The following is a 16,443-nucleotide window of genomic DNA, read 5'->3' on the forward strand; positions in this document are numbered from 1 at the left end:
CCAACATTACAATAAATTCTAATTCTACACTATTAGATTAACACTGGCCTCACTTGGTGCCATCTTCAATTAAAGAAGCATACCCTCAACTCCAAGAAGCAAAATGTGCTGGCATTTTTAAAAGGCACACACACAAACAGCTCAGCAAATTCTTTTATGGTAAATAACTAAAAATAACCCAATGCACATGCCCAGACACAAGTCCCTGAGGAATCACTACCTATTCACTCAAAGCCCAGTTCAGTTACTCTGTGGCTGCCTAGAGTGAACGCAGAGCTATTCTTAGAGATCCAATTTGCTCAGCTCCCAGGTTGATTACACTCTGGTGGGCTAGACGGCTCCAGATCAGAACAAACCTTTCTCGTGGATGACTATTGTAATCCAGTGTCTCCATGCAATATAAAAAGAGCAGCCTTTAAAAACTGAACAGACCCTAAGATACATGACAACGGAACTTAGAGACCTAACCTATGAGCAGGCTTAAGGAAAGGAAAGCACTGTGTCTCGTTGCAGGAGACTACCAGTCCCCAAGACACAGACTTTAAAGATCCCTTGGAACAATGCTGAGGGGTGAGATAAACACAATGAAGAGCTCACAGTCACAACATCTAATTGAACTGTTCACTTTTATTGTCTCACTTCTCTTAATAGCAAATGACTGAACCAAAAATTGAAAAACTGATGTTAACAGAAGAGTCGCCACTGGGCCTGACGCAGCCAGCAGTCTCCTCTGCGCTCACTCGATATGCCTGATCCACTTTTTAAAATGGGAAATAGTACTGCAGCTTAAATCGAAGTAATTGAAATTTAAAAATCTGTCCACTTCAACTGGCTTTATGATGCTGACATTTCTTTAAAATAATAGAATACTTATCTCACTTTATGTCTTTTTTATTATTTCATCTGCTCATTTTGGGTTGAGGGAAGAGAAAATTTAGTGGTATCAGAAAATATCTATTTCATTCAATCACTTGATTATTCATAGAGTCACAAAGTTATTGAATACCTCCTACTATGTGCCACATCCTATTCTGCTTACTAGAGAAAAAGTGATAAAGAAGTCAGAAAAGTTCTTTTCTTATGGGGCTTACAGTCTACTGGGGGTGAAAAACAATAAACAACTAAACAAACATATAAACAAGGTAACTATGCACCTCTACTTTGGAGAATCGATTAGTGATATCATAGAAAGTGGTCTTGAATGGGAGTAAAACCCTCCAAAGGGTAGGTCAGAGAAGGCCTCTCTGAAGAGACAACAGTGAACTGATACCAAAGATAAGGTGAGCCTTTCATGTGAAAAGCTGATGAAATGCATTCCAGGTAGAAGAAACAGCATATGTAAACGTCTACAGGTGGGAAAAAGCTTTGTGATTTCAGGGACAGAAATGCCTGGGATAAAAAGCAATGAGGGAAGAAATAGTATGATAAGATATTAAAGAGACAGTCAGAAGCCAGATCATGAATTATCTTCCCTGTGTGCCCCAGAAAGAAACTGTGAGAAAGCACTTAAGGGAGTTAAGCAGAAGAATGACATAATCTGGTCGCATTTTTTTGAAAAAGATCACCCTAGCACTTATATCGGAGAAGGCGATGGCACCCCACTCCAGTACTCTTGCCTGGAAAATCCCATGGACAGAGGAGCCTGGTGGGCTGCAGTCCATGGGGTCGCAAAGAGTCAGACAAGACTGAGCGACTTCCTTTTCACTTTTCACTTTCATGCATTGGAGAAGGAAATGGCAACCCACTCCAGTGTTCTTGCCTGGAGAATCCCAGGGACGGCGGAGCCTGGTGGGCTGCCATCTATGGGGTCACACAGACTCGGACACGACTGAAGTGACTTAGCAGTAGCAGCAGCAGCAATATATGGAGACTGGGTTGGAGAAAGGAAGCAGAGAAAGACAGCTGTCAAGTAGAGTTGGATATATAACTCAAGAGTCCAGGTCAGGACTAGACTATATACATTCAGAAAACATTAATTGCTATGGACTGAATATCTGTGTTTTCTCAGAATTTGTGAGTTGAAATCCTCACCCCTAAGGTGATGGCATTAAGACATGAGGCCTTTGGAAGGTGACCAAGTCTTAACAGCAGAGCCCTCGGGAATGGAATTTGTGCCCTTAAAAGAGGTCCCAGAAGGATTGGTCATTTCTCCCATCACATGGTATACAGAGAAAGACAGTATCTAACAACCAGAAAGAGGGCCCTCACCAGACACAGAACCTGCTAGCGCCTTGATTGTGGACTTTCCAGCCTCCAGAACTGTGAGAAACAAACTCCTGTTGCTTATAAGCAGCCTAATCTACGATATTTTGTCATAGCAGCCAGGCTAGACTAAGATATTAGAATACAGATGATATTTAAAACCACTGGAGTGTCCCATAGTCCACTCTCTTATCATTAGAATTTGGTTTACATGCAGCTAATCCTAGAGGTAAAATGGAGGAGTAATCTAAGGAAAACAAACCTGGTAATTCATTATACACTCCTGTTCACAAAGGCTTATAAGATTCTGTTCTAGTTAAATATTACAAAGTATAACACAAAGAAAAAGAAAAAAACCTTCATAGAAGAGAAGTCATTTTTAGAGATAAAACTCAATTTTAGGCCACTGTATTATGCTTCAAAGAATCTGCTAAGCTCTCCCAAAAGTATACCAAAATGTTGTTTCCATATAAAAACCAATTCTCAAATCAAAATCAATCAAGAACTAAAACTGAGCCAAACCTTGAGCAACACTAAAGAAAAATAGGTTTCTTAAACTCATTCCAGTCAATCCATAACTGCTCATCCTAAGTCAAAATGAATCCAAAAGTGAAAAGTTAAAGTGAAAGTCACTCAGTCTTGTCCAGCTCTTCACGATCCCATAGACTATACAGTCTATGGAATTCTCCAGGTCAGAATACTGGAGTGGGTAGCCACTACCTTCTCCAGGGGACCTTGCCAACCCAGGGATCGAACCCAGATCTGCACTGCAGGTGGATACATTACCAGCTGAGCCACCAGGGAAGCCCCAGTTAATGAAAGGTAAAGGCTAGAGGAAATCAAAGCCACATTCTCTTCAATACCAGAATAGACTTCTGTGTCTCTGTGCATTGCTAAAGAACTTGAATATATCGCTTTTCTCAATGAATTGACTCACAACAAGGATAATTTGAAAGCTAGGTCTGTTCTGGCCAGATCTTTTAAAGCCAGTGACAAAATGGAATAAGCTATTTGGTTCTCACCTGTCTCTTCTTTTATTTTTTTAATTTATTTTTTAATAGGAGGAAAACTGCTCTACAATGTTGTGTTGGTTTCTGCCCTACAACAACATGAGTCAGCCATAATTATACATATATTGCCTCCCTCAGAGCCTCCCTCCCCTCCTCATATCTTACCCCTCTAGTTTATCACAGAACACCAGACTGGGCTCCCTGAGTTCTATAGCAACCTCTCAGCAGCTATCTATTTTACACATGATATATATGGAATCTAGAAACACGTTCTCTTCTTTTAAATGCAGTTTTATGAGTAACAAGTCTTTGATGTTAAAAAAAAAAAAAAACCTATATTACCCATTGTTTACAGAACTCCATCTTGACTACAACAAAATAGATATTAAGACTCTAAATATATTCTAATCACCACAAGGAACTCAAGTCAAAATTCATACTTAAAATAAGCACAATGGACACAAAAATATGAAAATGATTCAGAAAAAAAATCTGAAAATAATATACAACAAAAACACAAATTATTTTAACCGGAAAGGTAAGCTTGGGCTTCCCTGGTGGCTCAGTGGGTAAAGCAACTGCCTGCCACGTGGGAGACCCAGGTTCGATCCCCTGGTTGGTAAGTTCTCCTGGAGAAGGAAATGACAACCCACTCCAGTACTCTTGCCTGGAAAATTCCATGGATGGAGGAACCTGGTAAGCTACAGTCCATGGGATTGCAAAGAGTTACAAAGGGTCAATAGGTAAGCTTGGGCTGCTCAGGCGGTACTAATGGTAAAAAAAAAAAAACACCTGCCAATGCAGGAGACATAAAAGACCCAGGTTCAGTCCCTGAGTCAGGAAGATCCCCCGACGGAGGACATGGAAATCCACTGCAGTACTCTTGCCTAGAGAATTCCATGGACAGAGGAGCCTGGCGGGCTACAGTCCACAGAGCCTCAAAGAGTCAGACACAAGTGAAGCAACTTAGCACACAAAGGTAGGCTTACAAAGAAGGAAAAGCCAATATGCCAAAACAGACAATGGGTTTACAAACCAGAGTGGTATGCTTAAAACTGACATTCTGTAGTTTAAAATGTTAAGGCCTATCCATGAAAAACACAAGGATTAAAAAAAAGATGAATAAAAACCTGGGCATATATAGGCCAAAGAATTGAATTTATGATGATGTACAATCCAAGATACTGAAAACTGTATCTTCAGTGAAAAAGTAAACTACAAATATTTCATCTACTGACAAGGGAAAACACAAGGAAGTATGAAGTCTCTGCTTATACAATGGACAAACAAAAAAAGTCTCCCCTAAGAATTCAAAAAAATTGCCTGCACCTCACATAGGTTTGTAATCTGCAGCATGATCCAGGAACCCACAAACCAAAACTGATGCCAGGACAGAAATTTTACCAAAAAAATTCCAATTTTACAAATTGGAAGAAAAACAAATTAACTGCTTGAGAGATACACCACCAACAATGGCTGTAAAAGATACCCATAGATTGAGGTTCTCTGAAATCACATGCTTCTCCAGTAAATATGGAACATTCATCAAAAAAGACACACATTGTCTCAGTAAATCCTAAAGGGTCAAAAATTCACAGAGATGTTCTCTCACTACAATGGCTCTAAATTAGAACTCAATTAGGTATCTAAAAATTACTCAAATACTTAAAAATAAAGCAACATGTTTTAAAATAACCCCAGCAATATGTAAACCGTGAACTTCCAGATGTTCAAGCTGGTTTTAGAAAAGGCAGAGGAACCAGAGATCAAATTGCCAACATCCGCTGGATCATGGAAAAGCAAGAGTTCCAGAAAAACATCTATTTCTGCTTTCTTGACTATGCCAAAGCCTTTGACTGTGTGGATCACAACAAACCGTGAACAATTATTCAAGAGATAAGAATACCAGACCACCTGACCTGCCTCTTGAGAAACCTGTATGCAGGTCAGGAAGCAACAGTTAGAACTGGACATGGAACAACAGACTTGTTCCAAATAGGAAAAGGAGTACGTCAAGGCTGTATATTCTCACCCTGCTTATTTAACTTCTATGCAGAGTACATCATGAGAAACGCTGGACTGGAAGAAACACAAGCTGGAATCAAGATTGCCGGGAGAAATATCAAGAACCTCAGATATGCAGATGACACCACCCTTATGGCAGAAAGTGAAGAGGAACTAAAAAGCCTCTTGATGAAAGTGAAAGAGGAGAGTGAAAAAGCTGGCTTAAAGCTCAACATTCAGGAAATGAAGATCATGGCATCTGGTCCCATCACTTCATGGGAAATAGATGGGGAAACAGTGGCTGACTTTATTTTTCTGAGGATGGTGATTGCAGCCATGAAATTAAAAGACATTTTTTTAAATGTCTGTTCAGATAGTGATTGAACAGGGTCTAGAACAGTCTGCTTTCAACTGCTCACAATTTCCATGCATATATTTTACATGTAACATATCCCCCATCCAAAGGAAAGAATTCCCAACTCTCACTTAGTTATAAAACCTAGCTCTGAACGTAGGATCTGTGAAGCCGAACAAATCTTTGTACACAGTCAAGTGTAGATTATTATAAACAACTGATACTGTAAGTCATTGTATACAATGAAAGCCAAGTTATCTGTTCTCAACACATCCAATACAAAATGATATAACTGCAACAAAAACTCTCATTCAAAAACAGGAAGAATGAGAAATATACCCATGGCTGATTGTCCATAGCACACAGTAATCCCTACAAAAACAACACCTTAATTTCCTTGGTTCTTCTACCTGGTATCTAGGTTCTCCATTGACTATTACACTTATTACCATCATACGCCCTGGTTCTACCCTTTGGGAGGATGTTCCTTGTCCATTATCCTTCTTGACTATATAAGAGGTTGGCAATGACACTTAACCCTTCTGTGTTCTGTCCAGGTACATGTCCACTGACTACACACATCATACTGCTATTATTAGTGCAGGGAATTGCCTTAGAGGTTTAATAGCCATACAGTGCTTGCTATCCGACTTAGCCACTAGCCACATACAACTATTCAAATTTGATTAAAATTAAATAAAATTGAAAATTCAATTCCTCAGTCCCACTGGCCACAAATCAAGCGTTCAATGGCTGCATGTGACTAGCACCTATAGTATTACAGTAGAGACATAAAATATTTTCATCACTGGTGAAAGTTCTATTGAACACCGGTGCATAAAGAATATCACAGAAAGACTTGTCAAATTTTAACCGCAATGCTCCAAATTCACATAAAATTAGTGTTATCTGTTAGTCAATCCATGGCTTAAAATATTGACTGTTACATTATGAAATTGTGTCAGTACATGAAAATAATTTCTATAGCTGAACTACTACTATATGTCTCATTACTGGGATAGGTGTCAGAATTCATTGTGAAACTACAGACAATAATCACACCATTATGTACCCTGTGTTAACTCTAGACACAAAAGTTGCAGCAGAGACTCTAAAAGGCTTTGAATTGTACTATGTGAGAGTCAAATAATACAGCTGACTGGTAGAAAGCTGGCAAGTTGTTTAGAGGACCTGCTCTGGGTTAAAGACTATATACCATCTGGGTAGTCACAGTATCTTTTCTTTTGCTCAGAGGGTTCATATCTAAACTCACATCAGTATTTGCCAATGTCTACATCATCTGCAGCCTCGTAACTGAAGACTGAAGAGAATGAAGAGGCTCCAAATGACAAGAAAGAGGAGACCTCAGCTAGGGAAATTCTCTTTGGGTTTTATGCCAATTTGAATTTGGAAAACTTGAAAAGACTTCAAGTTTTAGTCTGATTCATCATAAAGAATCAGAACAGAAAGATTTTATCTGTGTTTGCAGGAAGTCACCAGGCTCCAGAGCAGATACAAATTCAAATCAGACTTTTAAAAGACAGAGATCAGCAGATTATTATAATGTATTATCAAATTTTATATTTCTAAGAATTTGTAAATTGTACTTATATATAATATTCAACATGAGGGTAAAAAATAAGCATTTTACCAATCTCTAAAACATATTTTAAGAAAAATTAAAATATATTAAATACTTAACTATTATTATATACTTCAGAAAACCCATGTTCAATGTTATTGTGACTCATTATTACAAAAATTGAATCTTTATACTAACTTGGAAACTTATTTTAAAAATTCTGACCAGTACAATGATCAGTTTAGGGGACATAATAAGATTAAAGGAATTCTTATCACAATGAGAAATGTTATAAAAACACATTTCCTTTAAAAAATACTATATTCTAAAAAGGCAAGTTTCTTTAAGAATCAAGTAAAATAGTCAAACTGTCATCTATAATATAATAAACTAAATGTCTTTCAGTAAATTCAGATAGCATGCTTAAAATATATCTTACTGTTTAGCAATTATCATGCACTACAACTGTAACAAAACACTTGAGTAAATAAATTAAATATAACTATAAAATTATATTAGCATTAATAATCAGAAAAAAAATAATATTAGACAGAAAAAAGACTCTAACCACTTTGTCCTCCTGGTGTGAATATCCACGAAAGCAAGTTAGAAAGGACAGAAAAGACAAAACAAAAAATAAATAATTAATTCCATTCTTAAAACAAATAAACTTTTTAAGACAATGAAATTAAAATTCTGGAAAATTTCAAACTACATTTTGACCAAAATATAAACATTATAAGAGGAAAAACTTTTCCATACATTTCAAGCAAGAGCATGCTATATACTGGTATATGTTAAGACGTATAAAGAGAACAATTTCTACAAAAGCAAGTAAATACCCAAACATCAGAAAAAGGAGAATGTTCTTTCCACAAATAAAATCTTAATTGAATACTCAATTAACTCAAAGAAAAAAACTAAAAGAAGTTAAGGAAAAAAGCTTTTATGTAGAAATATAATAAAACACAGTATCACTGTTTAATTTCATCATATACTATCAAAAACTGACAAAATATAATTCTACATGAATTATTCATATTACTTCTAAAAGGTATTTGTCCCATTAACTTAAGCCTTCTAAACTTTGTAACTTAAAAGAAAAAATAAGTAGAAATAGTCATTAAAGATAAAATATTATTGATCACTATTGGTAATTTGGGGTCATAGTTTCCTAACACTATAAATGTAGAAAATAAAATAATACGTAAGATACCTGAGTTTTAAGGAAAGAATATAAAAAAGAATGACTATATGTATAACTGAACCCCTTAGCTGTACACTGAAACTAATACCACATTATAAATAAGCTAAACTCCAATAAAATAAAAATTTTAAAAGATGTGGTACATATATACAATGAAATACTACTCAGTCATTAAAAAAAGCAATCATGCCATTCGTAGCAACATGCATGGACCTAGAGATTACCATACTAAGTAAAGTAAGCCAAAAAGAGACAAATACCATATGATATCACATATATGTAGAATCTAAAATATGATACAACAAACTTATCTACAATACAAAAAACAGACTCACAGACATAGAGAACAGATTTGTGGTTTCCAAGGGGTAGGGGAGATGAAGGAGGGATGGATTGGGAGTTTGGGATTAGCAGATGAAAACTTATACAGAGTGGATAAACAACAAGGTCCTACTGTATAAGCACATGGGACTATATCCAATATCCTATAATAAACCATAATAGAAATGAATATTAAATAAATAAAAAGATACATGATTTGGTCAAGAGAACATATTTAAATAGGGTAAAGTTTAAAATTGTTACATTTATCTTTAATTAAACATAAATAATGATAATACTTCATAATGTAATAATAACCTGATACATTATAATAAGTTATAAATTTAAATTAAAAATTAAAATCATGTCTTTTTAGGCATCATTGTTTCTCTGAAACATTTCTAGTTGTATACCTCATGCGATTTTCTTAAGCTCTCTAGACCTTTACTTCCTTATCTGCAAAATAGGAAATTAATATTTACTTTATACAGTTTCCTGAGAATTAAACAATATGAAAAGCTCTCCATATAGAGTGCCTGACACACAGTTCTATATCTGATATTCTAGCTGATTAAAACACAGGATATTGTGTAGAAGGGATAAGCTGGATCTGCTATATTATTATCTTGACTGATTCATTTGTTACAAATGTTAAAACTACATACAGGTCATATAAAAGCTATTGTAAAAAAGAAAAGCAACTGTATGCAGTCAAGGAAAACTACTGGTGAGCATTTAGTTTAACAAAAATCATTTATGGAGCACTCACATATATGTAACAGGTACTATACTAGATTTATGAAACATAAAAAGTGAGTCAGACAGTTCTTGCCATCAAAGAACTGAATGTATTGAGAGGGAACTGAACAAATCACTGCAGAACAGAAAGATGCCTGAAAGCAAGCGAAGAATAAGACACTATGGAAACACAAATGACTGATGAGATAACAGAACTTGGAAAAAAAAATTGAAAGCTTCTGAGATATAAGTAGGCCTCTAAAGTAATAAAGAGAATGCTGGCAAGACCAGTGAGGGAGAACATTTTATGCAAAGAACATGGAATATGTAAAAAGCACAAAAGCACAAATGTGCCTGGCATATTTGGATACAAGTTAGCTGGGAATGACCCCTGGGTTGGGAAGACCCCTGAAGGAGGGCATGGCAACCCACTCCAGTATTCTTACCTGAAGAATCCTCATGGACAGAGAAGCCTGCGGGAGGCTACAGCCCATGGGGTCACAAAGAGTCAGACATGCCTGGGCGACTAAGCACAGCACAGCTGGGAATGACTAAATTATAACTGACATGTATGAACTAAAGTCTTCACAGTTAACTATATTAATAATCTGGCAAAAGCTTAGAAGCATAATACTTTCTTAAAATAACTCACATTGCAGAAATTGTTTTAAAAAAGAAAAAAAACATGAAGCTAATGAATTTGCTAATAGTTAATTCCTCTTAGGGCTTCCCAGGTGGCACTAGTAGTAAAGAACCCACCTGCCAATGCAAGAGACATAAGAGACGCAAGTTCAATCTCTGGGTCAGGAAGACCCCCTGGAGGAGGGCGTGGCAACCCCCTCCAGTATTCTTGCCTGGAGAATTCCATGGACAGAGGAGCCTGGGGGGCTACAGTCCACAGGGTCACAAAGACTTGGACACGACTGAAGCAAACTGGCACATACTCGATCCCTCTTAACAGATAATACAGGTTCAATTTTAGCTATAACATATACATGGAAAATTTACCTATAATACACATATGAAATATTACTCTACCATTGTATCTCTACTATCTTCCAATAAGGATAAAAAGTCAACACAAAATCTATTATATAATTTATAAATAAGGCACAACATTGCTTCTATTTTATAAAGTGTTTACTTTGCTAAAATGTGCAGACAGACTGGAAGAAGAAAAGTCTAGAAGTGGAAAGAACAGTTAGGAAGCTATTGCAATACTTCAGGTAAGAAACATATATGATAGTGGTATGAACCACAGTAGTAGCAAGAGAAGTAAACTGACTTAGGAGATACAGAGAAGTATGGCCCCTTAAGACATGCTTGAGGAAGAGGAAGAAAGAGAAAAGCACTCCCAGAGCTTGGTTTGAGCAACCGGAAGAATAAGAAGGCAATTCCTTGAAAGAAAAAAACACATGAGCAGCAGATTTGGTGGAAAATAATGAATTCAAGTATAGATAAGGTGAATATGAGGTGACTATCAATTCATCTAAGCATAGATTTTCAGCAGGAAGCTACATAGATAGACTTGTAGCTCAAAAGAATAATCCGGCTAGTGAAATCACATCTGTAAATCATCAGCATATAACAGAATATGAAGCTATGAAAATGAATAAAATCTCCCAAGAAAATTGTTAAAGGAAAAGGGAAAAGTAAGGATAATGACGCTTAATCAAAATACCTCTTCTCTTTGAACTGGCAAGCCTCCAAGGAAAAGAAGTTCAAAACAAAAGGACTAGTCATCTCTTCTAATCAGATTTTAGTAACACAATTTAAAGTTTCACTGTATTTGTCCAAAGTGATTTTAATCAAACTAGAATTGAGTTGCTTGAAAAACAAAGGTAATGTATAAATATGAAATATTATCAAGGTCCTTAAGACATTAAAATCTCATGTGAAAAATAAAAACCTGCTGTGGAGTAGTAGTTTAATTTTAAACAAATGGAAAATTTGGATATTTTAAAATGACTACAAATGAACCTACAATTGAATCATTTGAATATTTACTTCAGTTTTATACTTAGTCTGTGTTTAAAGAAAAAATACTAAATGGTCGATTCAAAGATTAAGGCAATGGCAACCCACTCCACTGCTCTTGCCTGGAAAATCCCATGGACGAAGGAGCCTGGTGCTTCACTTTCACTTTTCACTTTCCTGCATTGGAGAAGGAAATGGCAACCCACTCCAGTGTTCTTGCCTGGAGAATCCCAGGGACGGGGGAGCCTGGTGGGCTGCCGTCTCTGGGGTCACACAGAGTCGGACACGACTGAAGTGACTTAGCAGCAATGATTAAAGATTAGAATTACCTTATATAGTTTACATATATATTCATAATGACAGAATCAGTTTAGGTATGCAACAAGGAACACACTAACCCAATATAAAATATGATCATTTAATTGAATAAGAAAACATATGTGAAAGGTTCTTTCATGGGACCCTACATCCCTGTTAGGTAAGAAGCAATACTATAGAAATTACTGCAAAGCACTTTAAAAGCACTCAGTGTGTGTGCCAGGTACATGCTAAGTGTTGCACAAATATTAACTCATTTTGTCCTCACAATAGCCTTGTAAGATATATCCTCTTATTCCTTCTACTTACAGGTGAAGAAGCTGAGGCAGAGAGACTAAGCTTCTTATACTAGGTCACAGAACTAGTAAATAATAAAACTGGGATTTACACTTAGTCTCACTTGGGCAAGAAGAGAAAACATAAACAATGCTACTACTACCCAATAGAAAGTTGGAATGGTTACAGTAAGATCAGATAAAACAGAATATTTCAGAGCCAAGAATATTTCCAAGAATAAAGGAATTGTTAAATAACAATTATAAAGGGGCCAATTATTTGAATAGGATGTAATGATCCCAACTGTTTATGCAACTAAAAACAGAACTTTAAAATATATAGTCAAAGTTGATAAAACTGAGAGTGACATATTTGAATACCCATCTTTTAATAATTGGTAGAAAAAAATGTGGAAAATAAGGATTTAGTAGAGTTGAACAACTCTGTTAAACAATTTGACCTACTGAACATTTAAAACCACTGTCAAAAAATAACAGAATATACACTCTTTTCAAGAACAAACAGAATATTTGTCAAAATAAAGCACAGTCTGGGCCATAAAATAAGTATCAGTACATTTCAAAGGACTCAAAGCATGTGAAGTATATCTGGGACCACAACAGAATAAAATTAAAAATCATGAACAGAAAGATCTCTAGACACTTCCACCCCAAATAATTAAAAAATAAATAACATACTTCTAAGTTATTCATAAGTTAAAAAAGAAAAGTAAAATTAGAAAATATTTCAACTGAGTGAAAATGAAAACACGACATATTAGAATTTGAGAGATGCTACTGAAGCAGTACTTAGGGGAAATTAACAGCACATGAGGCCTGTATTAGAAAAGAAGGAATATCTCAAAGCAATAACCTCAGCTTCCACCTTATGAAACCAGAAGAAAGAAGAGACAATTAAACCCACAGTGAGCAACAGAAAACAAATCATAAAGATCAAAGATGAGATCAACAATTTAAAATCAATAAAATGAAAAACTGGTTCTTTGATAATATCAATAAAATAGGTAATTATCTGTCAGACTGAAGAGGGAAAAAGAGAGAAGATACAAATTGCCAATATCAAGAATGAGGCAACATCACTACAAATTATACAGACATTAAAAGAATGATAATGGAATACTATGATACTAATTAATTCAACAACTTACAAGGAACTAAACAAATTCTTTGAAAGATACAAATTACCAAAGCTCATTCAAGAAAAAAAATAGATAACCTGAATAACCCTATATCTATTCAATTGAAACTGTACTTAAAAACTTTCCCCCCAAAATAGAACCGTATGCCCAGATGGCTTCACTGGTAAAATCTATAAAACATTAAAGGATAAATGATACCAACTCTACAGAAACTCTACTAAAATACTGGAGAGAAAGAAATACTGCCCAATCCATTTTATCCAGCCAGCATTACTCTAACACCCAACTCAAAGACACACATCACAAGAAAAGAAAGCTACAGATATTAACCCTCAGAAACACAAAAGCGAAAACTGTAAACAAAATTTTATCTAATCCAACTCATTAACATGTAAAAGATATAATCGATCATAAATAAAAAAAGTTGATTTAACACATCAAAATAAATCAAGGTAGTTCACCATATTAACAAAGAAAGCAAAAACATATAATCAATCTCAATAGACAGAGAAAAAGTATTTGACAAAATTCAACATCTATTCTTAAGGTAAACAAACGAACAAAAACTTTTGGAAACATTTATGAAGAGCTGACAGCTAACATAATACTTAAAAGTGAATGCTTTCTCCACAAGATGAGAACAAAACAGGAATGTCTCTTCTCATCACTTCCACTCAAAATTATACTAAAGTTTCTAGCCAATACGACTAGTCAAGGAAAAGAAAAATAATCAGGTAAACAGGGAGAAAGATAAAGAAAAGTTATTAGTTCTGGGTAAAACAAAAGAATGAGAAAAGGGAAGCAATGAGAAAATGGAGAAATTAAATCACAAAGGCTAACAAATTCCCGTTATGTCTAAGTAATGTATGTAAAGACATCAGCTTCATATTTTTAAGCTACCTAAGAACTGGGTGATAAATATCTCCTACTAAGAAGGAGATAAATGCAAATTATAAAGAACTAATTGAGACAGTTTAAAACACTGTTTTTGCTAATTTCAGCATAGCATTCTTTGGGAAATACTAATATATTCCCTCAGGTGGATGGATAAACTACAAAAATCTAGAACAGGTGTGAAACACAGCCTTAACATTTCTTCTTTTAATTCCATATTCTACTATTTTTTTCACTAATGTTAAAACAAAAATAAAGGGTATTGTAGCCTCAAAAGCTATAAAATTATGAAACATAGAATCTCAAAGCCAGAAAGAGCCTCCTTCAGAAACAAAGGAAATACAGGCCAAAAGAAGAGCAGATCTACCAAGCTGATAATGTTATGTGAGGTAATCGAAAAAGCTGTGACAAAACTCAAACATGAACCAGCTGTGTGACTTTAACAATGAACTCTAATCTTTCTGGATCTGAGTTATCTACATCTATAAAATGAGGAATTAGGCCAACTGATCTCTAAAGTCTCTTCATCTTTGAAAGTCTAAGATCCTATGAGTCTAAAAGATCATAAGCTAAAGAACAAAAACAATGAGATAAATACCTTTTTAATTCAGAGGAAAGTTTTTTTAATTCTTTTATCTGAACTGAAGACACTAGGGAAGGTTTCTGTTCATGGATTAACCTGAATGTTAATTTCAGTTGTCTATTTTATTCACAATGAGCTTAAGTATGAGAGAATTACGAAATTCAGCTCTAATCCTGTACCTTGTTTGAGCGTAATGACACACGACCTCCACAACGAGCACAGAACTTGGTTTGGCAATATGAACAGTTATGGCCACATCCATCAGCAAACTTGGTTTTGTGGCAGATGCCACAGGTTGGAGCATCACCCTTCTGTTCTTGCTGCTGCTGTGATTCTTCACCCATCTTCTTCACCTGCTCCTTATACATTTCAAACTGCTGATGAAGTTTTCTGCAGAGAACACAGACAAGAAAAATTTGGTTTCCTGATGGTCCCCAAAAATAGTAAGAATTACCACAATCTGTGGACACAATTTTGTATCTGAAAAATCCATGTGAGAATAAAGAATAAAAATTTAACTTTCTGTTGATAATAACATCTTTTAAGTCCCACAGCATCGGAAAAGTGTAACTAGTTCTAACTTCTGATATACATGCTAATTTGACAAACAGTACAATTAACATACTTTTTTGAAAGGTAATTGTAAAATTTCTACCAACTATCTGCAATATGTTTCAATCATATACCATGAAATATTTATAATGTTATTTTTTTTCAAGAGTTTAGCTTCAGAAATAGACTGAATGATATGACTTGCACAGGGAAACCAAAACCTATCAACTTCAAACCACCGAGACAGAATCTCAACTGGAATGCAATTAAGAATCAAAACAGAGAGGAAAACATTGGATGAGTGGTCTCACTAACTATCTAAATCTATTCAACAGCCTGGACATTAGCTGGCTGCAAAGACACTTAAAATATTAGGAGTCTACCAAATAAGGCAGTACAAATAAAAGTAAGGCCTTTACTGATTCTAGTTAAAAATAAATAGTGATAAAACTTTTACTATTATCTTTATAAAAGATGGTTTTAAATGATTAAAACTATAATTTTGATTTACAAATCAAAGTTCCTAGTCAGAACTAATGCTTAGGATTTACAAAGCTGCAAATAATGTCACTCATCCTAAAGAGGACAAAAGGCTAAATAATCTACAACAGCATAACTTCTCTTGATCCCATCAGAGAGTTGAGGGTTATAAGACAAGCAAACAATCTGAACTCCAAGACAAATCTTCCAAAGAACAATGGGACACACTATTTCACCTTTGGCAGAGCACAGAAGAAAGAGGTGGCCACCAGACAGTTAAGAGGAAGTTCACTAAAATCTTATTTAACAACTGGTAAAAGTCAAGTGTGGGCTAATCGGACAATCTGGAATAGCTATGGGCCCAGGATCACAAGCACTCTTCCACATACCTGTACTGGTTATTCATGAGGAACAAGGAGAGCAGGACGTAAGAACAAAAAGAACCTTTTGGGGGTGCATATGTACAAATATAACAGAAGTGGCTGCTAGAGCACAGGAATTCCCCAGACTGTTTCTCCTTAAAAAGCCAAAGCTATAAGCCATAGGAAACGGGAGTAAATTCTGTCATCCCCAGGACAAAGGCAAAGACCCAGGCAGCTAGGGAAAAGCTTGGGAGGGGAAAAGCCCTCTTCTCCTGAAGGACGGACAGGAAATCATCTTCAGTCAAGAGCTTACCCACAGATCAAAGGCTTTTATCACAAAGAGGGAGGTAGAAATTCCCGCCCTAAACCATTCAGAGACACCAAGCCAACTTCCTTACTTGGGAAAAAGGGAATAAGAACTCT

The 16,443-nt window shown here is 35.6% G+C and overlaps 1 protein-coding gene across 43 annotated transcripts in view; it reads right to left on the bottom strand.

Annotated features, from left to right (window-relative positions):
* RIMS2 (regulating synaptic membrane exocytosis 2) overlaps window positions 1-16,443 on the bottom strand; it is a 601,609-nt gene that overhangs the window by 457,497 nt on the left and 127,669 nt on the right. For all 43 annotated transcript variants that reach the window (XM_027973139.3, XM_027973138.3, XM_060393832.1 and 40 more), the window contains one exon: window positions 14,806-15,016. In XM_027973139.3, coding sequence (XP_027828940.2) covers window positions 14,806-15,016 — 211 coding nt within the window. The remainder of the gene's footprint in view (window positions 1-14,805; window positions 15,017-16,443) is intronic.

The sequence above is a fragment of the Ovis aries genome, chromosome 9, assembly GCF_016772045.2.
Source record: "Ovis aries strain OAR_USU_Benz2616 breed Rambouillet chromosome 9, ARS-UI_Ramb_v3.0, whole genome shotgun sequence".
Classification (NCBI taxonomy): domain Eukaryota; kingdom Metazoa; phylum Chordata; class Mammalia; order Artiodactyla; family Bovidae; genus Ovis; species Ovis aries.